This window comes from Pteronotus mesoamericanus, unplaced genomic scaffold (assembly GCF_021234165.1).
Source record: "Pteronotus mesoamericanus isolate MK-2021 breed Mesoamerican mustached bat unplaced genomic scaffold, CSHL_Meso_final scaffold_125, whole genome shotgun sequence".
NCBI lineage: Eukaryota > Metazoa > Chordata > Mammalia > Chiroptera > Mormoopidae > Pteronotus > Pteronotus mesoamericanus.
This window is the reverse complement of record NW_026555304.1, coordinates 1,028,400-1,052,578: the sequence shown is the minus strand read 5'-3', so window position 1 is coordinate 1,052,578 and position 24,179 is coordinate 1,028,400. Positions and strand designations below refer to the sequence as shown.

At 37.8% G+C, this 24,179-nt stretch overlaps 1 protein-coding gene across 1 annotated transcript in view; it reads right to left on the bottom strand.

Moving 5' to 3' along the window:
- Positions 1 to 5,856: 5,856 nt before the first annotated feature.
- FGF9 (fibroblast growth factor 9) overlaps positions 5,857 to 24,179 on the bottom strand; it is a 58,715-nt gene continuing 40,392 nt past the window's right edge. Inside the window, exon 3 of the mRNA XM_054587992.1 lies at positions 5,857 to 6,628. Coding sequence (XP_054443967.1) covers positions 6,383 to 6,628 — 246 coding nt within the window. The 3' untranslated portion in view covers positions 5,857 to 6,382. The remainder of the gene's footprint in view (positions 6,629 to 24,179) is intronic.

The following is a 24,179-nucleotide window of genomic DNA, read 5'->3' as shown; positions in this document are numbered from 1 at the left end:
AAGCACTGGTACTTTGAAAAGATACACAAGATTGACAAACCTTTAACAAGGCTCATCAAGAAAAAAGAGAAATGGCCCAAATAAAATCAGGTGAAAGTGGAGAAATAACAAACACCAAAGAAATGCAAAGGATTGTAAGAAAATATTATGAACAATTATATGCCAACAAACTGGACAACCTGGATGAAGTGGATAAATTCCTAAAAACATAATCTTCCAAACTAAATCAGAAAGAATCAGAGAATCTGAATAGACAGATTTCACCAAATGAAATTGAAGCAGTAATCGAAAATACTCCCAACAAACAAAAGCACTTAATGAGATGGCTTCACAGGTGAATTTTACCAAAAATTCCAAGAATAACTAACACCTCTCCTTCTCAAACTACTTTATAAAATTCAAAAGGACAGAAGTATCCCAAACTCATTTTACAGGCCAGCATTCTCCTAATTCCAAAACCAGATAAAGACACTACAAAGAAAAGCATTATAGGCCAATATCACCAATGAACATAGATGCTAAAATCCTCAACAAAATATTAGCAAGCTGAATACAGCAATGCATCAAAAAGATCATAAACCATGATTGAGTGGGATTTATTCTGGGAATGGAATGATAGTACAACATTTACAAATCAATAAATGTGATACACCACATACACAAAATGAAGGATAAAGACAACATGATCACATCAATGGATGCAAAAAAAAAAAGCTTTTGAGAAAGCCCAGCAACCATTTATGATTTAAAAAAAAACTCTCAGCAAAGTGGGATTTGAGGGAACATACCATACATAATAAAGGCCATATGTGACAAAACCACCAGTATAATACTCAATGGGCAAAAACTACAAATGTTCCCCTCAAGATCAGGAACATGACAGGGATGTCCACTTTTACCTCTCTTATTCAACACAGTACTGCAAGTCCTAGCTACAGCAATCAGACAAGAAAAGAAATAAAAGGCATCCGAATTGGAAAGGAAGAAGTAGAACTGTCTTTATTTGCAAGTGACATTATTCTGTACATAGAGAACCCCAAAGATGCCACCAAGAAACTACTAGAACTGATAAGTGAATTCAGGAAAGTATCAGGATACAAAATCGATACTCATAAATCAGTTGCATATTTATATGCCAATAACAAACTAACAGAAAGGGAAATTAACAAACAACCCAATTAAAAAATGGGCAAAGGACCTGAATAAACACTTCTCCAAAGAGAACATAGAGATGGCCAATAGACATATGAAAAGATGCTCAACATCACTAATCATTAGAGAAATGCAAATAAAAAACACAATGAGATACCATCTCACACCTGTCAGAATGGTTAGCATAAATAAAAAAGCAACAAGTGCAGGTGAGGATATGGAGAAAGGGGAACCTTTTTGCACTGTTTGTGGGAATTCAGGCTGGTGCAGCCACTGTGTAAAGCAATATGGAGATACTTCAAAAAATTAAACATGGATCTGCCTTTTGACTCAGCAACCCCACTCCTGGAAATATATCTGAGAGAACCCAAAACACTTATTTAAAGAACATGAGCACCCCTGTGTTAATTGCAGTGTTATTTACAATTGCCAAGATATGGAAGCAGTGCAACTGTCCATCAATAGAAGAGTGGATAAAACAACTATGGGTATTTACACAGTGGAATTCTGCTCTGTTGTAAAAAAGAAAATTTTACCCTTTGCAACCTAATACATTATTCTAAGTGTAATAAGCCGGTCAGAGAAAGATACATACCATGTGATTTCACTCATATGTGGAATCTAACAAACAAACTGAACTAACAAGCAAAACAGAGACAAACTCAGATGGAAAATAGATGACAGCTAGTCCAGGGAAAGGAAGTTAGGAGGTGGAGGGATTGAGCAAAAAGGAAAGAGGACTCATGCACATAGACAACAGTATGGGTATTGCTGGGGGCAAGGGGAGTAAAAGGGGACTAAATGATAATGGAAAAAAATATAATAAAGATTTTGAAAAATGGCCAGAGTACCTGAGCAGACATTTCTCCAAAAAAAGAACATACAGATAACTAATAGACATATGAAAAGATGCTCAACATCACTAATCATCAAGAAAATGCAAATTAAAACCATAATGAGATATTACCTCACACCTGTCAGAATGGCTATTATCAATAAATCAACAAACAGTATTGACCAGGATGTGGAGAAAAGGGGATTCTCATGCATTGTTAGTGGAAATGCAAACTGGGGCAGCCACTGTGGAAAACTGTGGAGATTCCTAAAAAAAAATAAAAATAGCACTGCCTTGTGACCCAGCAATTCCAAGTCTAGGTATTTACAATTGCAACATTATTTACAATAGCCAATATATGGAAGCAACTTAAGTGTCCCTTAATGGATGGATAAAGAGAATGTGGTCTGTATACACAATGGAATATGACTGTTATAAAAAGAATGAAATCTTGACATTTGCAACAACATTAATGGACCTAGAGAGTATTATGCTAAGTGAAATGTCAGAGAAAGGCAAATATCATATGATCTCATTTATATGTGTAATCTAAAAAAAACAAAACAAAATAAATGAATAAACAAAATAGAAACAGACTCATAGAGAACAAGGTGATAGTTGCCAAAGGGGCAGGGATGGGGAGATAGGAATAAAAATAATAAATTAAATTATAAATTAAATTAAATTAATCTAGGCAATGTATGTCCTAAATTGCATAGGAGTGTTTTGGACTCAAGGAATATACTTTTTAAAATGTCATGTAATGCCAAGGTAATATGTTCCCACATCAGTTTGTTCCCAGAAACTTTACCAGAACTCAAAATGAATAAAGTGGCAAAAAAGTTAAATAATTTTGCAATGTCTATGGACACTTGTGGGTGTTACATGATGTTTATAACACACATACACACACATGCCCTCAGCAGGGGGCTTGGTGGCCAATGCATCTTCTGAATCCATCTGATGTATTCCTCACCCCACCAATGCGTTGCTCTTTTGTGCAAGTGACCAAAAAGAGTGGATCTAAATTTGGCACATTTCAAGGTCAAATGATCCAGCAAACAGAATTTAACCTCAAACAATGAGACTTTGTCCATCCACCCATCCACGTAAATGTGCACACACACTGATTTCCTTGCTACAACTCCATAAATGTCCATCCCAGAAGGTTACCTGCTTCTCTATCTCATGTTCACCGAAAGAAAAGGTTCTGGTTGTGTTTGTTCCTCCCCCTCCATCCTCCACTCCCACCCCCTCAACATACACACAACAGCTGTAAGAGCAAGAAGAGCATGTTTCTAAAATTCCATAGGTTCATGTAGGCACGTAACTTGAAGCAGCTTCAAAATGGACAGCAAGTAAAAAAAAAAATTTTCAAAAGCCTGTAATCATGTATTTACACAAATTACATAATCCTGTATGCATTTATGTACAATTACAGATTATCAAGGAAATCACGCAAGGTTGTAGCGTTCATGAGATGAAACAGAATGAAAACACCATAAACTGAATCCATACATTTATCTACACAACAGGATCTGGTGCAAACAGGTTCCCCAATCTGGCACATCCTTCAGTGCTGCTTGGAATAGTCACAAGAGAGATGGGAGGGTGGTTCAGTAAAGCTTGTTAAGTGGTTAACCAAGGTGCATATGTTGGCACCAATAACAGTGGTTACGCTGTCTGAGCATCTGCTTATGAAAACTGGGACCACTCATTCCACAGTAGCTCAGAACTGCTATCCAAAGGGCTCTGGGTCTCTTTGGACAAAAACCAGATGCAAACCCATGAGCTGGGAATAACTCACTCTGGGTTGCCCAACAGGACAATGCCCACCAAAACCCTGAGCCATCTATTCTCCCAGAACACTTATTTATATAAATTTCATAAGTCAATATTTATTTATTTACAGACCATTACAGTTTATTGTATCCATTGCCAAAAGCATATAACATTAAAAAAAAAAAAAACAGGTACCAAAACAAAATAACTCCAAATGTGGACATTAAGTAGCATTTTCTAGGAATGTATGGGATCTTAGTCTTTTTCACAAATTGTTTCCTCTCTAATTAGCACCTCACGCTACTTTAAGATTACTTTTGATTATCGCCTAAAATCAATTTTTTCACTTCTAAATATTGTACCCATGACATTATAGAAATGTAATTCCCCCCTATGGCCAGATGTTTAATGTTTTTCAGTCAAAAAATATTAAATGCCTTTTGGAAAAACTAAAGCCTGAATATGTATACATTTTAGCAGCAGCAAAGAGTTAAGTAATAAATAAGACTACTACATCTTGGGATTAAATGCAGTTTCTCTTTAGAAAGTTTTTAAAAAAACAAAAAAAAATAAATGAAGAGAACTTTCTGACCTTTATCATAAATCAACTATCTTACATTCCTTCAGTCCCCCTCCACCCAAAATATTTCTTAATTCTAAAGTTTAGACTTTACTTTTCCTTAATGCCTATTAACAGGAGGGTTCCATGGGCTCCAGCTTAGACCTCAGAAAGACCACATGTGCTCAGGGCAGTTAAGTCATGGCCTTCTATTTCAAAAAAGCTTTAATTCACCAGTGACATACTTTTATTTTTCATAGATAATGTGCATTAGAGCAAAACAAAGTTGGAATATTACATTTTAAAATTAGCTACATAAATCCCAGCACATTTTTTTAACTGTCACTTTCAATTTCCCAACGTAACTGACTCATAGAAACTGTTCTCTGTGGTATGAGAATTTGTTAAAAATTCCTTTTTCTTAAATATTGCTTATAGAATTTGGCTCTTTTCTCCTTAGATATAGTAAGGAAAAGTCCCCCTTGCCCAAAGGCAAGTTCCAAGATTATTGCTACTAAAGAAATATGTATTCTTATGCTTTTTAGCATAAAATCTTATAAAAACCTTGTAAAAGATATTCTATACAGTAACCTCCCCTCTAAAAAAACTGAGTGCTTATGAAGACCTTTTTAAAAACAGAACACAGTCAACAAGTATAACACTTTCCCCTGTCATTACTAATGAAGACTTACTAGTTTCTTTTGCAAGTTTTACTTGAAGGGTCTATTACCTTGTATTATGACAGTTCACACCAAAAGCAATTTTCTATAAAAGATGTTACAATGACCCCTACAGTATTTGTATAATTTCATATTTGAAAACCAAATTTACAAATAAAAAATTTACAAGAATGATCCTACTAATCTGGTTCAGGTGTCCCTTTTAAAAAAAGAAAGAAAGAAACTGCTATGTAAGCTTTTTTTTTTTTTTCCTTTTTGAGAATTCTAAATCAGTACAATGTTTGATGTTCACCCAATGTTCTGAAGACAAGTAAAATAAAAGCATGACTATTGCTTAGCTTTGGTATATTTTGCAAGACATTTAGACAAGTCAGATATATACTGACCCTCATATTTCCAACCATGACAAGAATGACATCAGTCACTTATGAAAGAGTAAATAGTACAGACACAGACTAAAAGTTTGAGACCCAGTTTATCTTTAATCCTCTGGGATAAGCTATGAAACAAGCAGTCTGAAGAGTGAATACTCAGTGTCATGAATGATGTGCATAAGTTTACAATAATATGGGCACAAAAGAGATTGTCGCCTTTAGTACATTAAGGGTCATCAGAATTTCTTATATTCATGCAAAGTTATATTCACTTGCATGAATTTACCACAGGTTTGTAGCGGACTTTCCCATTTAATGCTTACACAGCCTAAAGCTTCCAAAATGCCTATCTGGCCTGTACATATTTCATTAAAAATAAACTCTATATAATAAATAAATATATAAAATAAATAAAATGTTGCCTTTGGAATTTCTATAAATAAATTTAACATTTTTTTCCTAAGAGTTCTTTGCTTTAAATTCACTGGGATGGTGCCAACGAGAATTAACTGAAAAGGTCTCTTTAGTAAGACTGCATCCTCCATGCCTGTGAAATGCAGTGTGTCCTTGTGCAGGCCACCAGCAGATCCCGATGAGTCCAAGTGCGGCAGCTGTGCTGATACTGGCTGAAGGACAGCTGATCAGACATGTGAAAGTCTGCCTATTCCCCAGCATGCATCAGGCCACCATCCTCTACTTTGCTCCTGTCTTGCATTCCCTGCTGCTCATCCACTCCCACACTCACATCCCCCCAACCCCGTCTCCTCTCCTTTTCTCACAATAAATCAAGTGGGCACAGGCAAGTCTCCAAGAAGACAGGCCCCTAAGTGCAAGACAAAATTAGCATCTCCCTATCCAGGCCTTCATCCTACGTTATACATGCGACAAAGTTTGGCAACAGTGGAGCGGATGTGATGACAGCTAATCAATAAGAACCCACTGCACGGAACCTTTATAGTGGTTACTTTTTTAAGGGCTCAAGTGAAGAAATGGTCTTTTGTCAACTTTGGCTGAGAATATCCTTATATAGTTCGGGTACTTTGTCGGGGTCCACTGGTCTTGGTAAAAAATGTGTGAATTTCTGGTGGCGTTTAGTCCTCGTTCCTTCTCTTGGGGTCCCATCTTTATTTAATGCAACATAGTATCGTCTTCCAGTGTCCACATGTTTATAGAGATTTGAAGAGTATGTGTTATACCAGTTTTCTTCAAATTGTTCTCTAAATACACACTCTTGGGTTAGTTTTTCCTGTTTAAAAAAAAAGAAGTAAATAAGTATTTTTGCAAAATGAGCTACTTTCTGTATTTAAAAAAACATTCAATTGCTATATACTATAATTCTGGCAATAAAATGATGATTTTTAACCCATTCTAACCATTTTAACATTTTGCAAAAACAGCTTAACTGTATAAATTTAAAACATTCTGATTTTCATTCAGAATGACTAAAACACAAACAATTCCAAGTGTCTTCTAGTTAGACTATTCTACCAACCAATTATGAGAATAAGTCAAACAAAGAACAACTAACAAGATGAGTTCTTTTCATTTTTACTATAACAATTAGGATGATGACTATCCCAGCAGAAACCAAAGGCTCAGGTCACTGCTTCATCTTTTCTACATTTTCCATAAAGTTCTTTCTACATAGACCAACATAAGCCACATCACCAGTGGTGTCAGATGACATCTGACCTTCGAACAGGGGTGTTTGCTAATCCCTCCATAAGCATGGTCCCTCCATAAGCATATACACAAGAATCACCTCAGGTGCTCTTTAAAACACAGATTTCCAATCCCCAATCCTTTACAATTCTTAACCATAAAGTCTGAAAATATACATTTGTAACAGGCCCTAGGGGTAATTATGATGAAGATACTCCTTGGTCACATTTTAAGATATAATGTATATGGTCATGACTGAAGTAAAAACACATATTCTAGAAGAGAGCCAAAATGGAGGTGTAGGTAGAAATGCTTCATTTCCTCACACAACCAAAAGAAGGGTAACAACCAATTAAGAAAAAAACAGAACTGCCAGAAAATCAAACTGCATGAAAGTCCAACAACCAAAGAGATAAAGAAGAAATACTCATCCAGACTGGTAGGAGGGGCAGAGATGGGAAGCTGGGGAGGAGAGGATGTGAGGGAAGGTTGCAGAACTGGCAGATGAGGTGGCAGCAGGCAGACAGGATTTCCAACATTCACATGCACGTAAGCCAGGAGGAGCAACTGGGGAGCAAGACAAGCCTTGCAACCCAGGGTTCCAGGGCAGGAAACTAAGCCTTAAAACCTCTGGCTGTAAAAACCCATGGCAGATGCAGCAGTGGGAGAAACTCAGAGCCTCACAAGAGAGTCTGTTGGAGAGACCCACAGGATCCTAGAACATACGCAAGCCCAACGACCCAGGGATCAGCACCTGGAAGGGCACACTCCACTTGTGGGAAGCAAGGAAAGTAACAGAAAATGGGGCGAGAGCCAAGCAGGCGAGCACACAGCATTGTTCCCTCTCTGATCCCCCCGCCACAGCACCACAATGCAGTGACGTGGGTTGTCCCACCCTGACGAATACCTAAGGCTCTGCCCCTTACAACATAAGAGATGCACCAAGACAAAGAAATATGGCCCAAATGAAAGAACAGATCAAAATTCCAGAAAAAAAACTAAGGAACTAGGAGATAGACCACCTATCAGATGCAGAGTTCAAAACACTGCTAATCAGGAAGCTCGTAGAAATTATTGAGTTCTGTTGCAAAATTAAGGAACAAAGGAAAGCTATACAAAGTGAAACAAAGAAAAATATACTGGGAACCAACAGTGAAGGGAAGGAAACAGGGCCTAAATCAACGATTTAGAACAAAAGGAAGAAATAAACATCCAACTGGAACAGAATGAAGAAATAAGAATTCAAAAAAAAAAAAAAAGGACAGGATGAGAAAACTCTGGGACAACTTTAAACATTCCAACATCCAAATCATAGGGGTGCCAAAAAGAGAAGACGTAGAGCAAGAAATTGAAAACTTACTTGAATAAATAATGAAGGGAAACCTTCCCAATCTGGCGAAGGAACTAGACATGCAAGTCCAGGACACTCAGAGTCCCAAAGAAGAAACACACCTAGGCACATCATAATTAAGTTACCCAAGATGAAAGATAAGAGAATCTTAAAAGCAGCAAGAGAAAAGGAGAGAGTTACCTACAAAGGAGTTCCCTTAAGACTATCAGCTGATTTCTCTAAAGAAACCTTACAGGCAAGAAGGGGCTGGAAAGAAGTATTCAAAGTCATGAAAGGCAAGGATCTGCATCCAAGATTACTCTATCCACAAAGCTATCATTTAGAATGGAAGGGCAAATAAAATGCTTCCCAAATAAGGTAAAACTAAAGGAGTTCATCATCACCACCTCCTTATTATATGAAATGTTAGAAGGACTTATCTAAGAAAAAGAAGATTAAAAACTATGAACAATAAAATGACAACAAACTCAACAATCAACAACTGTAAATGATAACAAACTATCAACAACTGAACCTAAAAAACAAAAACAAAAATTAAGCAAACACCTAGAACAGAAACAGAATCACAGAAATGGATATCACAAGGATGGTTATCAGCAGAGAGGGGGAGAATGGGGGGAAAAGGTACAGGGGATAGGAAGCATAATTGGTAGGCACAAAATAGGGAAGGTAAGTGTAGTGTAGGAAAAGGAGAAGCCAAAGAACATATATGCACAACACATGGGCATGAACTAAGTGGGGGTAATGCTGGAGGGTGAAGGAGGTGTGGGTAGGATGGATTGAAAGGGGAGAAAAACCTGGGACAACTGTAATAGCATAACCAATAAAATATATTTAAAAATAAGTTAAAGTTTTTTAAAGGGAAAAAAATAATAATTCAAAAAAATATTCTAGCCCTCCTACTTCCCCGAATTTCAATGGAAGAAGAACCCCCACAACTTAAAAATCCACATTCTCAGGCACACAGCTGTCAATAGAAAAGCTGTACTAATTCTCACATTCCTAAAGCTAAAAGGTTCCAGACATTCACAAATGTGGTATACTTCTCCCTTTACCCCACAATTTAAGGCTCCTGTGTCTGCCTGTTGTGGGCAGGAATTGGGACTAGAAATGACATGCACATGACATCCCAGAATCACAAACAATCCTCAACACAACCTGGAGTTCCTCACCCGGAAAAAGGAGACCACAGACTGAACTGCCTCTGTGCTCTTCTCATTCCTCAGCTGAAACCTTTAGAGTAATCTCTACTTATATGGCACTTTGAAAAAATAAATACAAAAATGTTTTTTAAATATTTTCCTCTTGGAAAAATCAAGACAATGGAGGGGTAAGTGGAAGTCATACTGATGTCTTCCCAGGACCAACCTGTAACTACAACTAAATGGTGGAGAAATCACCTGGAACAAACAACTGAACAGTAGTGAGAGAGGAGCCCTGTAACCTCAGAGACAGAAGAATCCTCTTTAGTGCAATCTAACTGGTACAGAGTGCGGTACAGACTTGAGAAGTCAGGGGGAGTGCTCATGGGCAGCAGCACCAGAAGGATAATGAACCAGCCAGTTGGATCCCCCTGAGAAGAGCGGGGTCTAAACCAAAAGTGGGGATCTCTAGCCCACAGCACCAGAGCCCAAAAAGTAAACAGAAAACAGCCAGCTGCAAAAAGCAGCAGGGTTGCTTTCTGCCAGAGATAGGCGGCTGGAGATGCAAAGAGCAATTTAAGGGTCAATGCATAAATTTTTATTTGCAGTCATTTACACTGGTCTCCAGCAAAGGCGGAGGCACAGTGGGCTAGAGATGCCTGAGGAGAGACTGGGGAAGGAGGCTATGAGGAGAGAACTGAGAGAGTAGCTGACAGGATCTCGGTGCTGACTCATCCCTCGTGCGGCACCAGCCCTCTTACTCAGGCAGAGACTACATCCCCTGAGTGGCACCAGCATCAAAAAACCCAATAGCCCCATCCCCAGGTGAGATTCCACCCAGCCTGGTGCTGTATAAGACACCTGCTGAGTGCAGAGGGTCAGCCACAAACAGTAGATCCCTGGCTAAAGGGGGCACAGAGAGGTCTGGAGACACTTGAGGAGAGACTGAGGAAGGAGGCTTTGGGGAGAGGATGGAGAGAGTAGCTGGCGGGATCCCAGTGCAGACTCCTCCCCCATACAGCAGCAGCATGAGAGGACCCAATGACCCCACCCCCAGGAGGGACCCCACCCCCAGGAGGGACCCCACCCCGCCCTAAACTGTCTAGGCGGCCTAGCGTGTGCAGAGCAACTAGACTAACAGCTGAGGGAGACAGCCATAAACAGTAGATTCCTCCAAGTCTCAAAAAGGCTGCCTAAGGTCAGACAGGGACGACATCTGACATCATCCGAGGCAGATCCAGAAAGTAGAAACAGTGGTCTCCAACCATAGAAGTTCACACCACAAAGTCAGGAAATCAAGACAGGTCAACTTAAGAATCAGAAGCAAAGAGAAGAGTCTCACAAATAATGGGAAGACAAAGAAATTCACCCCATTTGAAGGGAAAGGAGGAATCCCCTCAAAGAGAACTAAATGAAATAGAGGCAAGTCAACTATCAGATACTGAGTTCCAAACAACGGTTCTAGGGAAGCTCAGTGAGCTCAGTGAGCTCAGAGAAAATTACCAAAAACTACAGAGAAACTATGAGGAACTTACTGCAAACTATCTCAGCATGGAAACAGACATAGACACTATCAACAAGAGACAGGAGGAAACGAAGAATACAATTTCTGAATTGAAGAACACAGTGGAAGGAATCAAAAGCAGGCTCGATGAAGCTGAGGACCGAATCAGCGAGCTGGAGGACAAGGGAGAAAAAAGCTCCCAGAAAGAGCAAGAAAATGAAGAAGGACTCAAAAAGAATGAAGAGGCATTTAAGGAAATGCAGGACAACCTGAAACGTAATAATATCTGTATAATAGGGATACGAGAAGGGGAAGAGGAGGAGGTAGGGATAGAGAACGTGTTGGAAAAAGTAATGATGGAAAACTTCCCTAATTGGAGGAGAGAAAAAGTCACACAAGTCCAATACTTGATATTACCAATATTTTTAATACTCATTAATCTGATTGTCACAATGATGTTATTTTAATTGTTCCTTTATTATTTGTTGAAACTAAACCTGTTTTTGTGTATTTCTTGCCTGTTTCTATTATTTTTAAAAAGCTCTAAATAACTTTTTGGTATTCTTTATCCATTTATTGATTAAAGGTTCATAGAACTTTTTTCCCCTAAAAAAACAACAAAAAAAAAACCTATTAACTGTCTTTTAGACGTGTTGCAAATACTTTCCTATTCTATTCTTTGTCCTTTAACTTTTTTATACGTATATTAATATATAGTTAAATGTTTAATATAGTCATATTTCAATATTTACTCTATAGCTTCTGGGTTTGAATATTTTACTTCACATCATGAAAAATATTTGCCCTATTTTCTCCAAAAACTCCTTAGATTCTACGTATTGATTTTTAACTCATCTGAATATTTCTTGTATAATGTGTGGAACAGGGCTCTATATTTGTTTTATTTCAAGGAATAGTGGTCCATACACCTTATTTGCTGAGTAAGCCTTATTTTACCCATTGATTTCAAATATCAACTTAATCATATATTATTAGACAGATATATACATTTGTCTCTAGAATGCTCATTATATTTCATTGATCTATTTGAATATGTCTGTGCTGGTGTCATGTTGGTTTAATTGCTGAGACTTTAAAATGGTTTTTAAATTCTTTAACATTTTATAATTAACTTTGACATTGAATAAAATAAATAAAATCAATCCACATTTAAGAAAGATGAAAAAAGAAAGAGGAAGGAAGGAAGGAAGGAAGGAAGGAAGGAAGGAAGGGAGGGAGGGAGGAAGGGAGGGAGGGATGGGACTCCTACCTTTTGCAACTACATGGATGGAACTGGAGAATATTAAGCTAAGTGAAATAAGCCAGTTGGTGAAAGACAAATACCATATGATCTCACCTATAAATGGACTCTATTCAACAAAAACAACTAACAAACAAAATAAACCACAGGCACGAAAACATGGAGCAGACTGAAAGTGACCAGAGGGGATGGGGAAAGAGGACAATGGTGGAAATAAAGGGGAAGGGACTAGACAAAGAACATGTATGAATGGACAACAGAGCGGGAATTGATTGTGGGAGCAGGGGGTCGGGGTGGGATGGGTGGAGGGGGTAATGGGGTAAAAATTGAGACAACTGTAATAGAATAAACATGATTTATAAATTTAAAAAATAAAAATAAATGGAAAAACAAGTTCAATTTATACAAAAAAATAAATTAAAAAAATAAATAAATAAAAATCTTCCTCTTGCTTTTGTCCACCTGGCACCTTACATGTTAAGAAAACAAATACATGTCCACATACAAAGTTAAAACAGCATAAAAAATCAGGGTATTTGACATGCTTCCAAATCTATCATCATTCAGACCCAGAGGACAGAGGGCAAACTATACATTCCCAAAATACAGACCTTCTTGCACATGTACACACCTGAAAACACAACTCAGGACACTGAGTTCATAGATCTAAGCTGAGAAGAATCCATCCTCTCCAACTGATGTGGAGTAAGTCAGGAGAAAAGTCAGAAGAGCAAAGGAGGGAAGAAAGGAAGATGGTCTGATAAAATCTTTAGTCCAACAAAGACCACCTTCTTACCTTCTCACCTTCTCTTCTTTAATTAACTGAAGGCTTAAAACCCACTAAAAAGAGCACAAGTTCCTGCACTTCCTCCCAGAAGCTCCTTCAGGTCAAAACAATGAGTAGGTCTATAATAAAATGTTATTTCATTGGACAAGTTTTTCCTAAGTGGTTGCACAGGAGAAAGCAAAAATTAAAAACAACTTACCTGGCAAGGACAGAAAGGATGGGAAAACTAAACTGTGTATAACAGGTGTATGAGGACAAATGGGACACACGCAGTGAGAAGTGATCCATATCCCTCTCCAAAAAACACTCCCATGTAGGGGTGCCAGGAGAAAATGTGCCCTGCAGTAAGGGTCCCTTGTCCTCCTCTCCATGTAGACTAGTGGCACATTCTTCTGAGGGGACACCACTCCACACGCTCTGTGCTGGGGAAATGAGGCTTAATCTCTATTAAAACTGGTGAAATAAAAATTGTGTGTTAAACACTCACTGTCAACAATGAATAGATCTTCCAACTGAAAAATCAACAAGGATATTGTGGCACTGAACAACACCCTAGATCAAATGGACTTAACTGATATATATAGAACCTTTCATCCCAAAGAAGCAAAATACACATTCTTTTCAAATACATATGGAACATTTTCAAAGATAGAACATGTGACAGGACACAAAACAAGCCTCAACAAATTCAAGAAAATTGAAATCAAAACAAGAATATTCTTGGACCACAAGGGCCTGAAACTAGAAACCAAGCTCCAGGAAAAAACTAAAAACATTCAAATTCATGGAGACTGAATAGCATGCTATTAAATAATGAATGGGTTAACAATGAGATAAAGGAAAAAATCAAAAACTTTCTGGAAACAAATAAAAATGAACACACAACTGTCCAAAACCTATACGATAGAGCAAAGGCAGTCCTGAGAGGGAAGTTCATAACAATACACACCTACCTATAAAAGATAGAAACATTTCAAATAAATTAACCATACATCTACAACAATGGGAGGAACAACAACAAACAAAACCCAGAGCAAGTAGAAGGAAGGAAATAATCAAGATCAGTGCAAAATTAAATGGCACTGAGACTAAAAGAACAATTCAAAGGATCGATAAATCCAGGAGCTGGTTCTTTGAAAAGATAAACAAAATCAACAAGCCTTTAAGCAGTCTCATTAAGAAAGAAAGGGAGAGGACCCAAATAAATAAAATCAGAAATGAAAAAGAAGTTACAACTGATACCACAGAAATACAAAGGATTGTAAGAAATTACTACGAACAAATTATGCCAAGAAATTTGAACACTTGGGTGAAATGGACAAATTTCTAGAAACACATAATGTTCCAAAACTGAATCAAGAATAAGCAGAAAGCCTGAACACACCAATAATAGCAAGTGAAATTGAAGCAGTAATCAAAGAACTCCTGGCACACAAAAACCCTGGACAGAACACTTTCACAGGAGAATTTTACAAAAATTTAAGGAAGAGCTAACTCCTATCCCTCTCAGACTATTCCAAAGAATCCAAGAAGGAAGACTCCAAAATTCTTTTTAAGGCTAGCATCATCCTAATCTTAAAACCAGATAAAGGTACAACAAAGAAGAAAACTTAAGGCCAATATCGCTGATGAACATATGTGCTAAAATCCTCCACAAAATACTGGCAAACCACATCCAGTAATACATTAAAAATATGATATACCATATTCAAGTCAAAATCATCCCAGAGATGCGTGGATGGTACAGTATTCACAAATCAATAAACATAATACATAAGCAAAGGAAAGCCAAAAGTCACATGATCATATCAACAGATGCAGAAAAAAAGCACTTGATAAAGTACAGCACCCATTTATGATAAAAACACTCAGCAAAGTCAGAGTAGAGGCAGCATACCTCAAAATAATAAGGCCATATATTAGAAGCCTACAGCCAACATCATACTCAATGGCCAAAAGCTAAAAGCTTTCCCACTATGATAAGGAACCAGACATGTGTGTCTGCTTTTACCAGTTCTATTCAACATAGGATTGGAAGTCCTATCCACAGTGATCAGTCAAGAAAAAAAATAAAAGACATCCAAATTGGAAAGGAGGAACTAAAACTGTTGTTATTATTTGCAGATGACATCATAGTGTACATAGAAAACCCTATAGATTCTACCAAAAAACTACCCAACCTAATATGTGATTTTGGGGTACAAGGTCAATATTCAAAAACTGAAGGCATTTTTGTACACCAAAAATGAAATATCAGAAGCATAAACTATGGGGGGAAACCCCATTTACTATTGCAAAAAAAGAAATAAAGTACCTAGGAATAAACCTTACCAAGGAGATAAAAGAACTATACTCAGAAAACTAAACAACACTGAAGAAAGAAATTATGGAAGACACAAATAAATGGAAGCATATACTGTGTTGTTCATGGATTGGAAGAATTAACATGATCAGAATGTCCATACTACCCAAAGCAATTTGTACATTCAACACAATCCCTATTAAAATACCAATGACATATTTCACAAATATAGAACCAATATTTCAAAAATTTAATGGAAATATAAACAACCCTTAATAGCCTCAGCTGTTCTGAGAAAGAAGAACAAGGTAGGCGAGATCACAATACCTGATATAAAACTGTATTACAAGGCCACTGTAATCAAAACAGTCTGGTACTGTCATAAGAACAGACACATACATCAATGGAACAGAATAGAGAGCCCAGAAATAAATCCATGTCTGTAGAGTCAATTAATATTTCACAAAAGGGGCAGAAGCATAAAATGGAGTAAAAATAGCCTCCTAAACAATTTGTGTTGGGAGATCTGGACAGCTACATGCAAAAAAAAAGAAAAAAAAAGAAAGAAACCTGATCACCAACTTATACCATACATAAAAATAAACTCAAGATGAATAAAAAACTTAAATGTAAGTCATGACACCATAAAAATCCTGGAGGAGAACATAGGCTGGAAAATTGGAGACATTCCATGCAGCAATATTTTCACCAATATGTCCCCTAGAGCAAGGGACATAAAGGAAGGAATAAATAAATAGGACTTCATCAAAATAAGAAGCTTCTGCAAGGCTAAAGAAAACATCAGCAAAATTAAAAGAGAGTCGACTCTACGGGAAAATGTATTTGCCAATGATATCTTGGACAGGGGTCTGAAATCCAAAATATGTAAAGAACTCACACAACTCCACTCTAGAAAGACAAACAATCAAATCAAAAAATGGGCAAAGGACCTGGCAGACGTTTTTCCAATGAAGAGATACAGAGGGTCCAGAGATATTTGAGAGGATGCTCGGCATCACTAGCCATCACAGAAATGCAGATCAAAACTACCATGAGGTACCACCTCACACCAGTCAGAGTGGCCCTCATAAACAGATCAACAAACAACAGGTGCTGGCAAGGCTGTGGAGAAAAGGGAACCCTAGTACATTATTGGTCGGAATACAGACTGGTGCAGCCATTGTGGAAAGCAGTGTGGAATTTCCTCAAAAAGCTGAAAATGCAACTGCCTTTTGATCCAGTGATTCCCCTGCTGGGACTATACCCTAAGAATCCTAAAACGCCAATTCAAAAGAACCTATGCACCCCAGTGTTCATAGCAGCACAATTTACAATAGCCAAGTGTTGGAAGCTGCCTAAATGCCCAAGGTTAGATGATTGGATCAAAAAACTATGGTACATTTACACAATGGAATACTACCCAGCAGAAAGAAAAAAAGAACTACTACACTTCACGACAGCATGGATGGAACTAGAGAGCATCATGCTAAGCGAAATAAGCCAGGGGGCAAAAGACAAATACCATATGATCTCACCTATAAGTGGAACCTAACCAACAATACAAAGATGCAAGAAAAATAAGACCAGCACACTGAAAGGAAAAGAAACCAACAGAGACAAGAGCGAAGGAGGGAGGGGTGGGCAAGGAAAAAGGAAGGGAAAGGGCAAATCAAGGAACATATAGCAAGGACTCATGGACAAAACCAAAGTGGGGAAGGACTGAGGGAGGGAGAGGGGGGAGGAGGCAGGGGAAAGCGGTGGGAAGAAGGCAGAGACAAGTGTATTTGGAAAAATAAATTAATTAATTTTTAAAAATTGGCAAAGGACATGAACAGACAATTCTCCAAGGAGGACATACGCAGGACCTGGGGACATATGAAAGGATGCTCAGCATCACTAACCATCAGAGAGATGCAAATTAAAACCACAATGAGATACCACTTCACACACTCAGAATGGCTATCATAAATAAATCAACAAACTACAAGTGCTGGCGAAGTTGTGGAGAAAAGGGAACCCCAGTGCATTTTTTTTATGGGATTGCAGACAGGCGCAACTGCTTAGGAAAAACAGTATGGAATTCCTGAGGAAAGTAAATGTGGAACTTCCTTTAGATCCAGCAATTCCACTGATGGGATTATATACTAAGAATCCCAAAATACCAATTCAAAAGAACCCATGTACCCTAATGTTCATAGCAGCACAATTTACAATAGCCAAGTGTAGGAAACATCCTAAGTACCCAATGAGTGGATCAAAAACTGTGGTGCATTTACACAATGGAATACTATTCAGCAGAAAGAAAGACAGAACTCCTACCTTTGGAACTGCATGGATGGAACTGGAGGGCATTATGCTAAGTGAAATAAGCCAGGCAGTGAAAGACAAATAGCATATGATCTGATCTCATCCATAAGTTGAACCTAATCAACAAAACAAACAAGAAGCAAAACAGGACCAGAGACATGGAAATAAAGAACAAACTAACAGTAACCAGAGGGGTGGGGTGAGGGAGTAATGGGGGAAAGAGTCAAGTCAAGGAACATGTATAAAAGACCCATGGACAAGGACAATGGTTGGGGGCAAGGAGGACAGATTGAATGTGGGAGAGGGACAGACAGAGTAGAGTAATGGTGGGGGGGAGGGGAACAACTGTAACTGAATAATAAAAAAATAATTTTAAACACTCAAAAAAATTGTGTGTTAAAGACACTAACAGCTATTTCAGTCTTTTCTTCCATCTGTATAATAAATATTGTCCTCACAGACAAGATTATTCATGGCTAAAAATGTTTTGGTTTGATGTGATTAAGTTAAATTTTCTAAACAAAATTTGTCCATTTTTTCTTAACCTCATAAAATGGAAAAAACAATGGGACCATATAATGAGCCTCTAGTTCTACAAAGCATGTGAAAAGCTCATTCAAATTATACTTTCTTCTCAGCCAAAAATCACATCACTTGACAGGCTTTCCCTAAAAAATAGAATTCTTCCTCCTCCTTCTGGAACATGAGTTATGCACTAGCTTGTACAGGTGCACCTGGCCATGCACACTGGCTTGTCACAGGTGAGGAACACATGCAGGTAACCTCAGCAGAAGACAGCTAGTATGCACAATGGCTCTGGAGTCTTAGGCCCATGCAGATGCCCCTCAACTGGCCATGGGCATTTAATAAATACTTATTGACCTCCAAGTCTCAGGAGCCCTACTCTTAAAGTAGGTGAGGAATAAGGATCTCGAGAGATGACTGTCCCAAATATGCACGCTAAGAACATTGCCATGCACATGGTAAATCCTCCACAGGTAGAATTTAAGTTAACACCATGGCCTCTCAGAGCTGAACAGGCCTTAGAAGACAGCTGGTACAACTTTTCCCAACACATGTGTGTGAAGTGATCTGCCCCACCTATGCCAGAGAACTCTAAAAGAGTAATGAAGCCACTAGTAGTTTCCAAGGACCCTACTGGAGACACAACCCTTCTGTTTTCCACTTGTCACTAAGAAGCATGATGCCTCCAGACACTCCAGTCAGTCTGTCTGGGGACCTTCTCATGCTGGTACCCAAGGGCCAGGCCCTGGGGCTGCACAGGAGACAGGCTGGTGTGCAGCCTCTCTTCCCTAAGACTTTTTCATCTTCCTTCCTTCTCTACATCAAAAGTATAACTTTTAAAAAACACCACTTTGCAGGAGGAATGGGAACAGATGAAAAGAAAACACATTATGAACAAAATTCTACAGTTGTAGGGATATCATAATATAATCATGAAACATATATGTTTTCAGTATTTAAAAAAATATTCTCATTTTACATATTTTATAGGGGTCTTTTTAGTTAAAAAAAACTTTATTAAAAAAGATAAGAAATTGAAAAAGCCTTTTCACTGCTCAGTAAATACTGTATTTCCCCTAGCAGGTTATTTTAGCATCATTTATACACACATAATATAACTTTCTAGGCAACCCAGAAAATATTACATTTAAAACACTATAATCTGGAGAATCAAGATGACGGAGGAGTGAGTAGAGTCACACTGATCTCCTCCCAGGACAGATCTAGAATTACAACTAAATGGTGGAGAAATCACCTGGAACAAACAACTGAACAGTAGCGAGAAAGGAGCCTTGTAACCTCAGAGACAGAAGAATCTGCTTTAGTGCAATCTGCCTTGTACAGAGTGCGGTACAGACTCGAGAGTCAGGCAGGGCGAACCATGGACAGCAGTACCAGAAGGATAATGAACCAGCCAGTTGGATCCCCCTGAGAAGAGCAGGGTCTAAACCAAAAGCGGGGATCTCTAGCCCACAGAACCAGAGCCCAAAAAGTACACAGAAAACAGCCAGCTGCAAAAAGCAGCAGGGTTGCTCTCTACCAGAGACAAGCAGCTGGAGATGCAAAGAATCATTTAAGGGGCCAACACAACATTTTTATTTGCAGCCATTTACCCTGGTCTCTGGCAAAGGTGGGGGCAGAGTGGGCTAGAGACGCCTGAGGAGAGACTGGGGAAGGAGGCTTTGGGGAGAGGATGGAGAGAGTAGCTGGCGGGATCCCAGTGCAGACTCCTCCCCCATACAGCAGCAGCATGAGAGGACCCAATGACCCCACCCCCAGGAGGGACCCCACCCCCAGGAGGGACCCCACCCCGCCCTAAACTGTCTAGGCGGCCTAGCGTGTGCAGAGCAACTAGACTAACAGCTGAGGGAGACAGCCATAAACAGTAGATTCCTCCAAGTCTCAAAAAGGCTGCCTAAGGTCAGACAGGGACGACATCTGACATCATCCGAGGCAGATCCAGAAAGTAGAAACAGTGGTCTCCAACCATAGAAGTTCACACCACAAAGTCAGGAAATCAAGACAGGTCAACTTAAGAATCAGAAGCAAAGAGAAGAGTCTCACAAATAATGGGAAGACAAAGAAATTCACCCCATTTGAAGGGAAAGGAGGAATCCCCTCAAAGAGAACTAAATGAAATAGAGGCAAGTCAACTATCAGATACTGAGTTCCAAACAACGGTTCTAGGGAAGCTCAGTGAGCTCAGTGAGCTCAGAGAAAATTACCAAAAACTACAGAGAAACTATGAGGAACTTACTGCAAACTATCTCAGCATGGAAACAGACATAGACACTATCAACAAGAGACAGGAGGAAACGAAGAATACAATTTCTGAATTGAAGAACACAGTGGAAGGAATCAAAAGCAGGCTCGATGAAGCTGAGGACCGAATCAGCGAGCTGGAGGACAAGGGAGAAAAAAGCTCCCAGAAAGAGCAAGAAAATGAAGAAGGACTCAAAAAGAATGAAGAGGCATTTAAGGAAATGCAGGACAACCTGAAACGTAATAATATCTGTATAATAGGGATACGAGAAGGGGAAGAGGAGGAGGTAGGGATAGAGAACGTGTTGGAAAAAGTAATGATGGAAAACTTCCCTAATTGGAGGAGAGAAAAAGTCACACAAGTCCAATACTTGATATTACCAATATTTTTAATACTCATTAATCTGATTGTCACAATGATGTTATTTTAATTGTTCCTTTATTATTTGTTGAAACTAAACCTGTTTTTGTGTATTTCTTGCCTGTTTCTATTATTTTTAAAAAGCTCTAAATAACTTTTTGGTATTCTTTATCCATTTATTGATTAAAGGTTCATAGAACTTTTTTCCCCTAAAAAAACAACAAAAAAAAAACCTATTAACTGTCTTTTAGACGTGTTGCAAATACTTTCCTATTCTATTCTTTGTCCTTTAACTTTTTTATACGTATATTAATATATAGTTAAATGTTTAATATAGTCATATTTCAATATTTACTCTATAGCTTCTGGGTTTGAATATTTTACTTCACATCATGAAAAATATTTGCCCTATTTTCTCCAAAAACTCCTTAGATTCTACGTATTGATTTTTAACTCATCTGAATATTTCTTGTATAATGTGTGGAACAGGGCTCTATATTTGTTTTATTTCAAGGAATAGTGGTCCATACACCTTATTTGCTGAGTAAGCCTTATTTTACCCATTGATTTCAAATATCAACTTAATCATATATTATTAGACAGATATATACATTTGTCTCTAGAATGCTCATTATATTTCATTGATCTATTTGAATATGTCTGTGCTGGTGTCATGTTGGTTTAATTGCTGAGACTTTAAAATGGTTTTTAAATTCTTTAACATTTTATAATTAATTTTGACATTTAAAAAATAAAATCAATCTGCATTTATGAAAGAAAGAGAGAAGGAGGGAACAACAACATGGATGGAACTGGAGAATATTAAGCTAAGTGAAATAAGCCAGTAGAAAGACAAATACCATATCATCTCACCTATAAGTGGACTCCATTCAACAAAATAAACTAACGAACAAAATAAACCACAGGCACGAAAACATGGAGCAGACTGAAAGTGACCAGAGGGGATGCAGAAAGAAGACAATAATGGAAAGAAGGGGAAGGGAGCAGACAAAGAACATGTATGAATAACTCATGGACATGGACAACAGAGTGGGAATTGACTGTGGGACCAGGGGGTGGGGGTGGGATGGGTGGAGGAGGGGAAAGGGGTAAAAATTGAGACAACTGTAATAGAATAAACATGATTTATAAAATAAAATAAAACAGTATAATCTAAGGCCAGCATTTGTGTGATAGTTAAGAGTTCAATTGTCTCATACATGGGAAGGTTGTAACTTCCCTTAACAAATTAAATAAAGTTGTGCAGATATTACACTGCAAAACCACAGAGACCTTTCAACTCATGTAATTATTGCAATTGATATAATGCCATTCAGATAAGCTTATATACCTTAAAAATGTTAATGATTATTAAAAATTAAAGAACCTTTTACTCTTCAGTACCATATATATGGTTTTAAATAATTTTTCCCTCTTATTAGGGATTACGTTAATGTGTGATTTTTGCTATATACAGATCAGTAAAGTAGAAAAATTTACAGAATTAATCTATTTATGTTCATACTTCAGTACTTAGTGATGAAATATTTAGTTGAGGTGAATATATTTGTTATGCATTTGTACTCCAAAGTGATTTTTCTAAGTTAAAAAGTAAATGAATGCAAATTTGGACAGCAAAAAATATATTAACCTTTATTTTTATAAATATATGCAGAGGAGGAAAAAAGTTTCTGCCTTAAAATAAACTATACATTTTAGAATTATAGAAGTCAGATGTTTGAAAACTCACCACATGTTTCCAATGCAGACAGTTTATAGAGTATTCCACTATAAAGTGATCAATTCTTTTTTTATTGTATTTCCATGTTTTAATTTTTTTCAGATTATTTAACTGTAGCTGTTTACAGCATACCTATCTTTGAACTCTTGGATTATATCACTAGACTCGGGTGAAGAATGTGGATTTAATTCAAAAGCCTACTGAAGCCTATACTTTGGAACAAAATCTGGTGAATGTTAGCAACTATGGAAACCTCTTTTCATTTTATATCACCAAACTGAGCAATGGAGAAAAACTGAAATTAAAACTTCAAAACTTTTAGGCCTGGCTGGTGTGGCTCATTGGAATGAGTGCCAGCCTGTGAACCAAAGGGTCACTTGTTCGATTCCCAGTCAGGGCACATGCCTGGGTTGTGGGCCAGGTCCCCAGTATGGGGCATGTAAGAGGCAACCACACATTGATATTTCTCTCCTTCCTTTTCTCCTTCCCTTCCCCTCTGTCTAAAATAAATAAATAAATAAAATCTTTAGAAAAGAAAACTTCAAAACTTTTACCAATCCTATTAAAACCAAAGTATGAGATAATGTGAAAATTACTGTACACCCCAGAGATTATTTAGAGACTTTATAAACATATATTCATACAGACAATAATTTAAAATATTAGAGCATTGAAAAATGTGTAATCCACATATGCTTTACCATGCCCAATTCATATATATATAACCATTTAAAAACTGAAATCAGAATTTTCCAAAATTTGAGACTCATTAATTCCCCTTGAAAATGAATAAACTTTATCATGCTGCTATTTTAAAATGTGGTTTCCATATTTTTATAGAAATGTGGTTTATACAAATGTGGTTTACATGTATAGATACAAGTATATATAGACCGTATAGCGTTAACTACACTTATCCAACTCAAGAGGTTGCTTCAACTACATGCATGAATCCGAGGGCGGTGATGTACAGAAACTGACAGGACTGTAGAGTTCCCAAACACTTTATAAACTAATGATTTGATGCAGTAACTAGCTCCCATATCTGCCATTTATTAGTCATGGTACTTTAAACCGCCCTGGACCACAATGACCTGTACCTATGTAGTATTCCTCATTGATAATCTGGCAGCGATGTCTTAATGGGAGTTGTTGCAGGGATCAGGGTGGTTACATATAATGACTAAGGGACTGTTAATAAGAAGCCTGGTCTTTTGCCTCTTCTCTCCTGGGAGAAGTCCCCAAGTAGACAAAAAACAACACGGAGAATAGGCACACAGTATTATTTCTTCTTTTATTAGAAGCTCCAATTCAGATCCAACCCCCTAGTGCCCTCACCTTAAGTCCCACTTTCCAAAATCACTTTAAAATTCCCACTATTCAAGATGGGTCTGCTTTCAGATCCACAATCCTGGCCATCAGGATAGCCACCAGAATCATGGGAATAATTGAATAACTTGTGTCTGATCAATGTAAACAACAAGAAGCAAGTAAGCAGAAAATTTTTCATTCTGTCTCATCAATATCCAAAAGTTAAGAATTATGTTGTATCCACTTCACCCCTACCATGCCAAACCAAACAGCAAAAATAA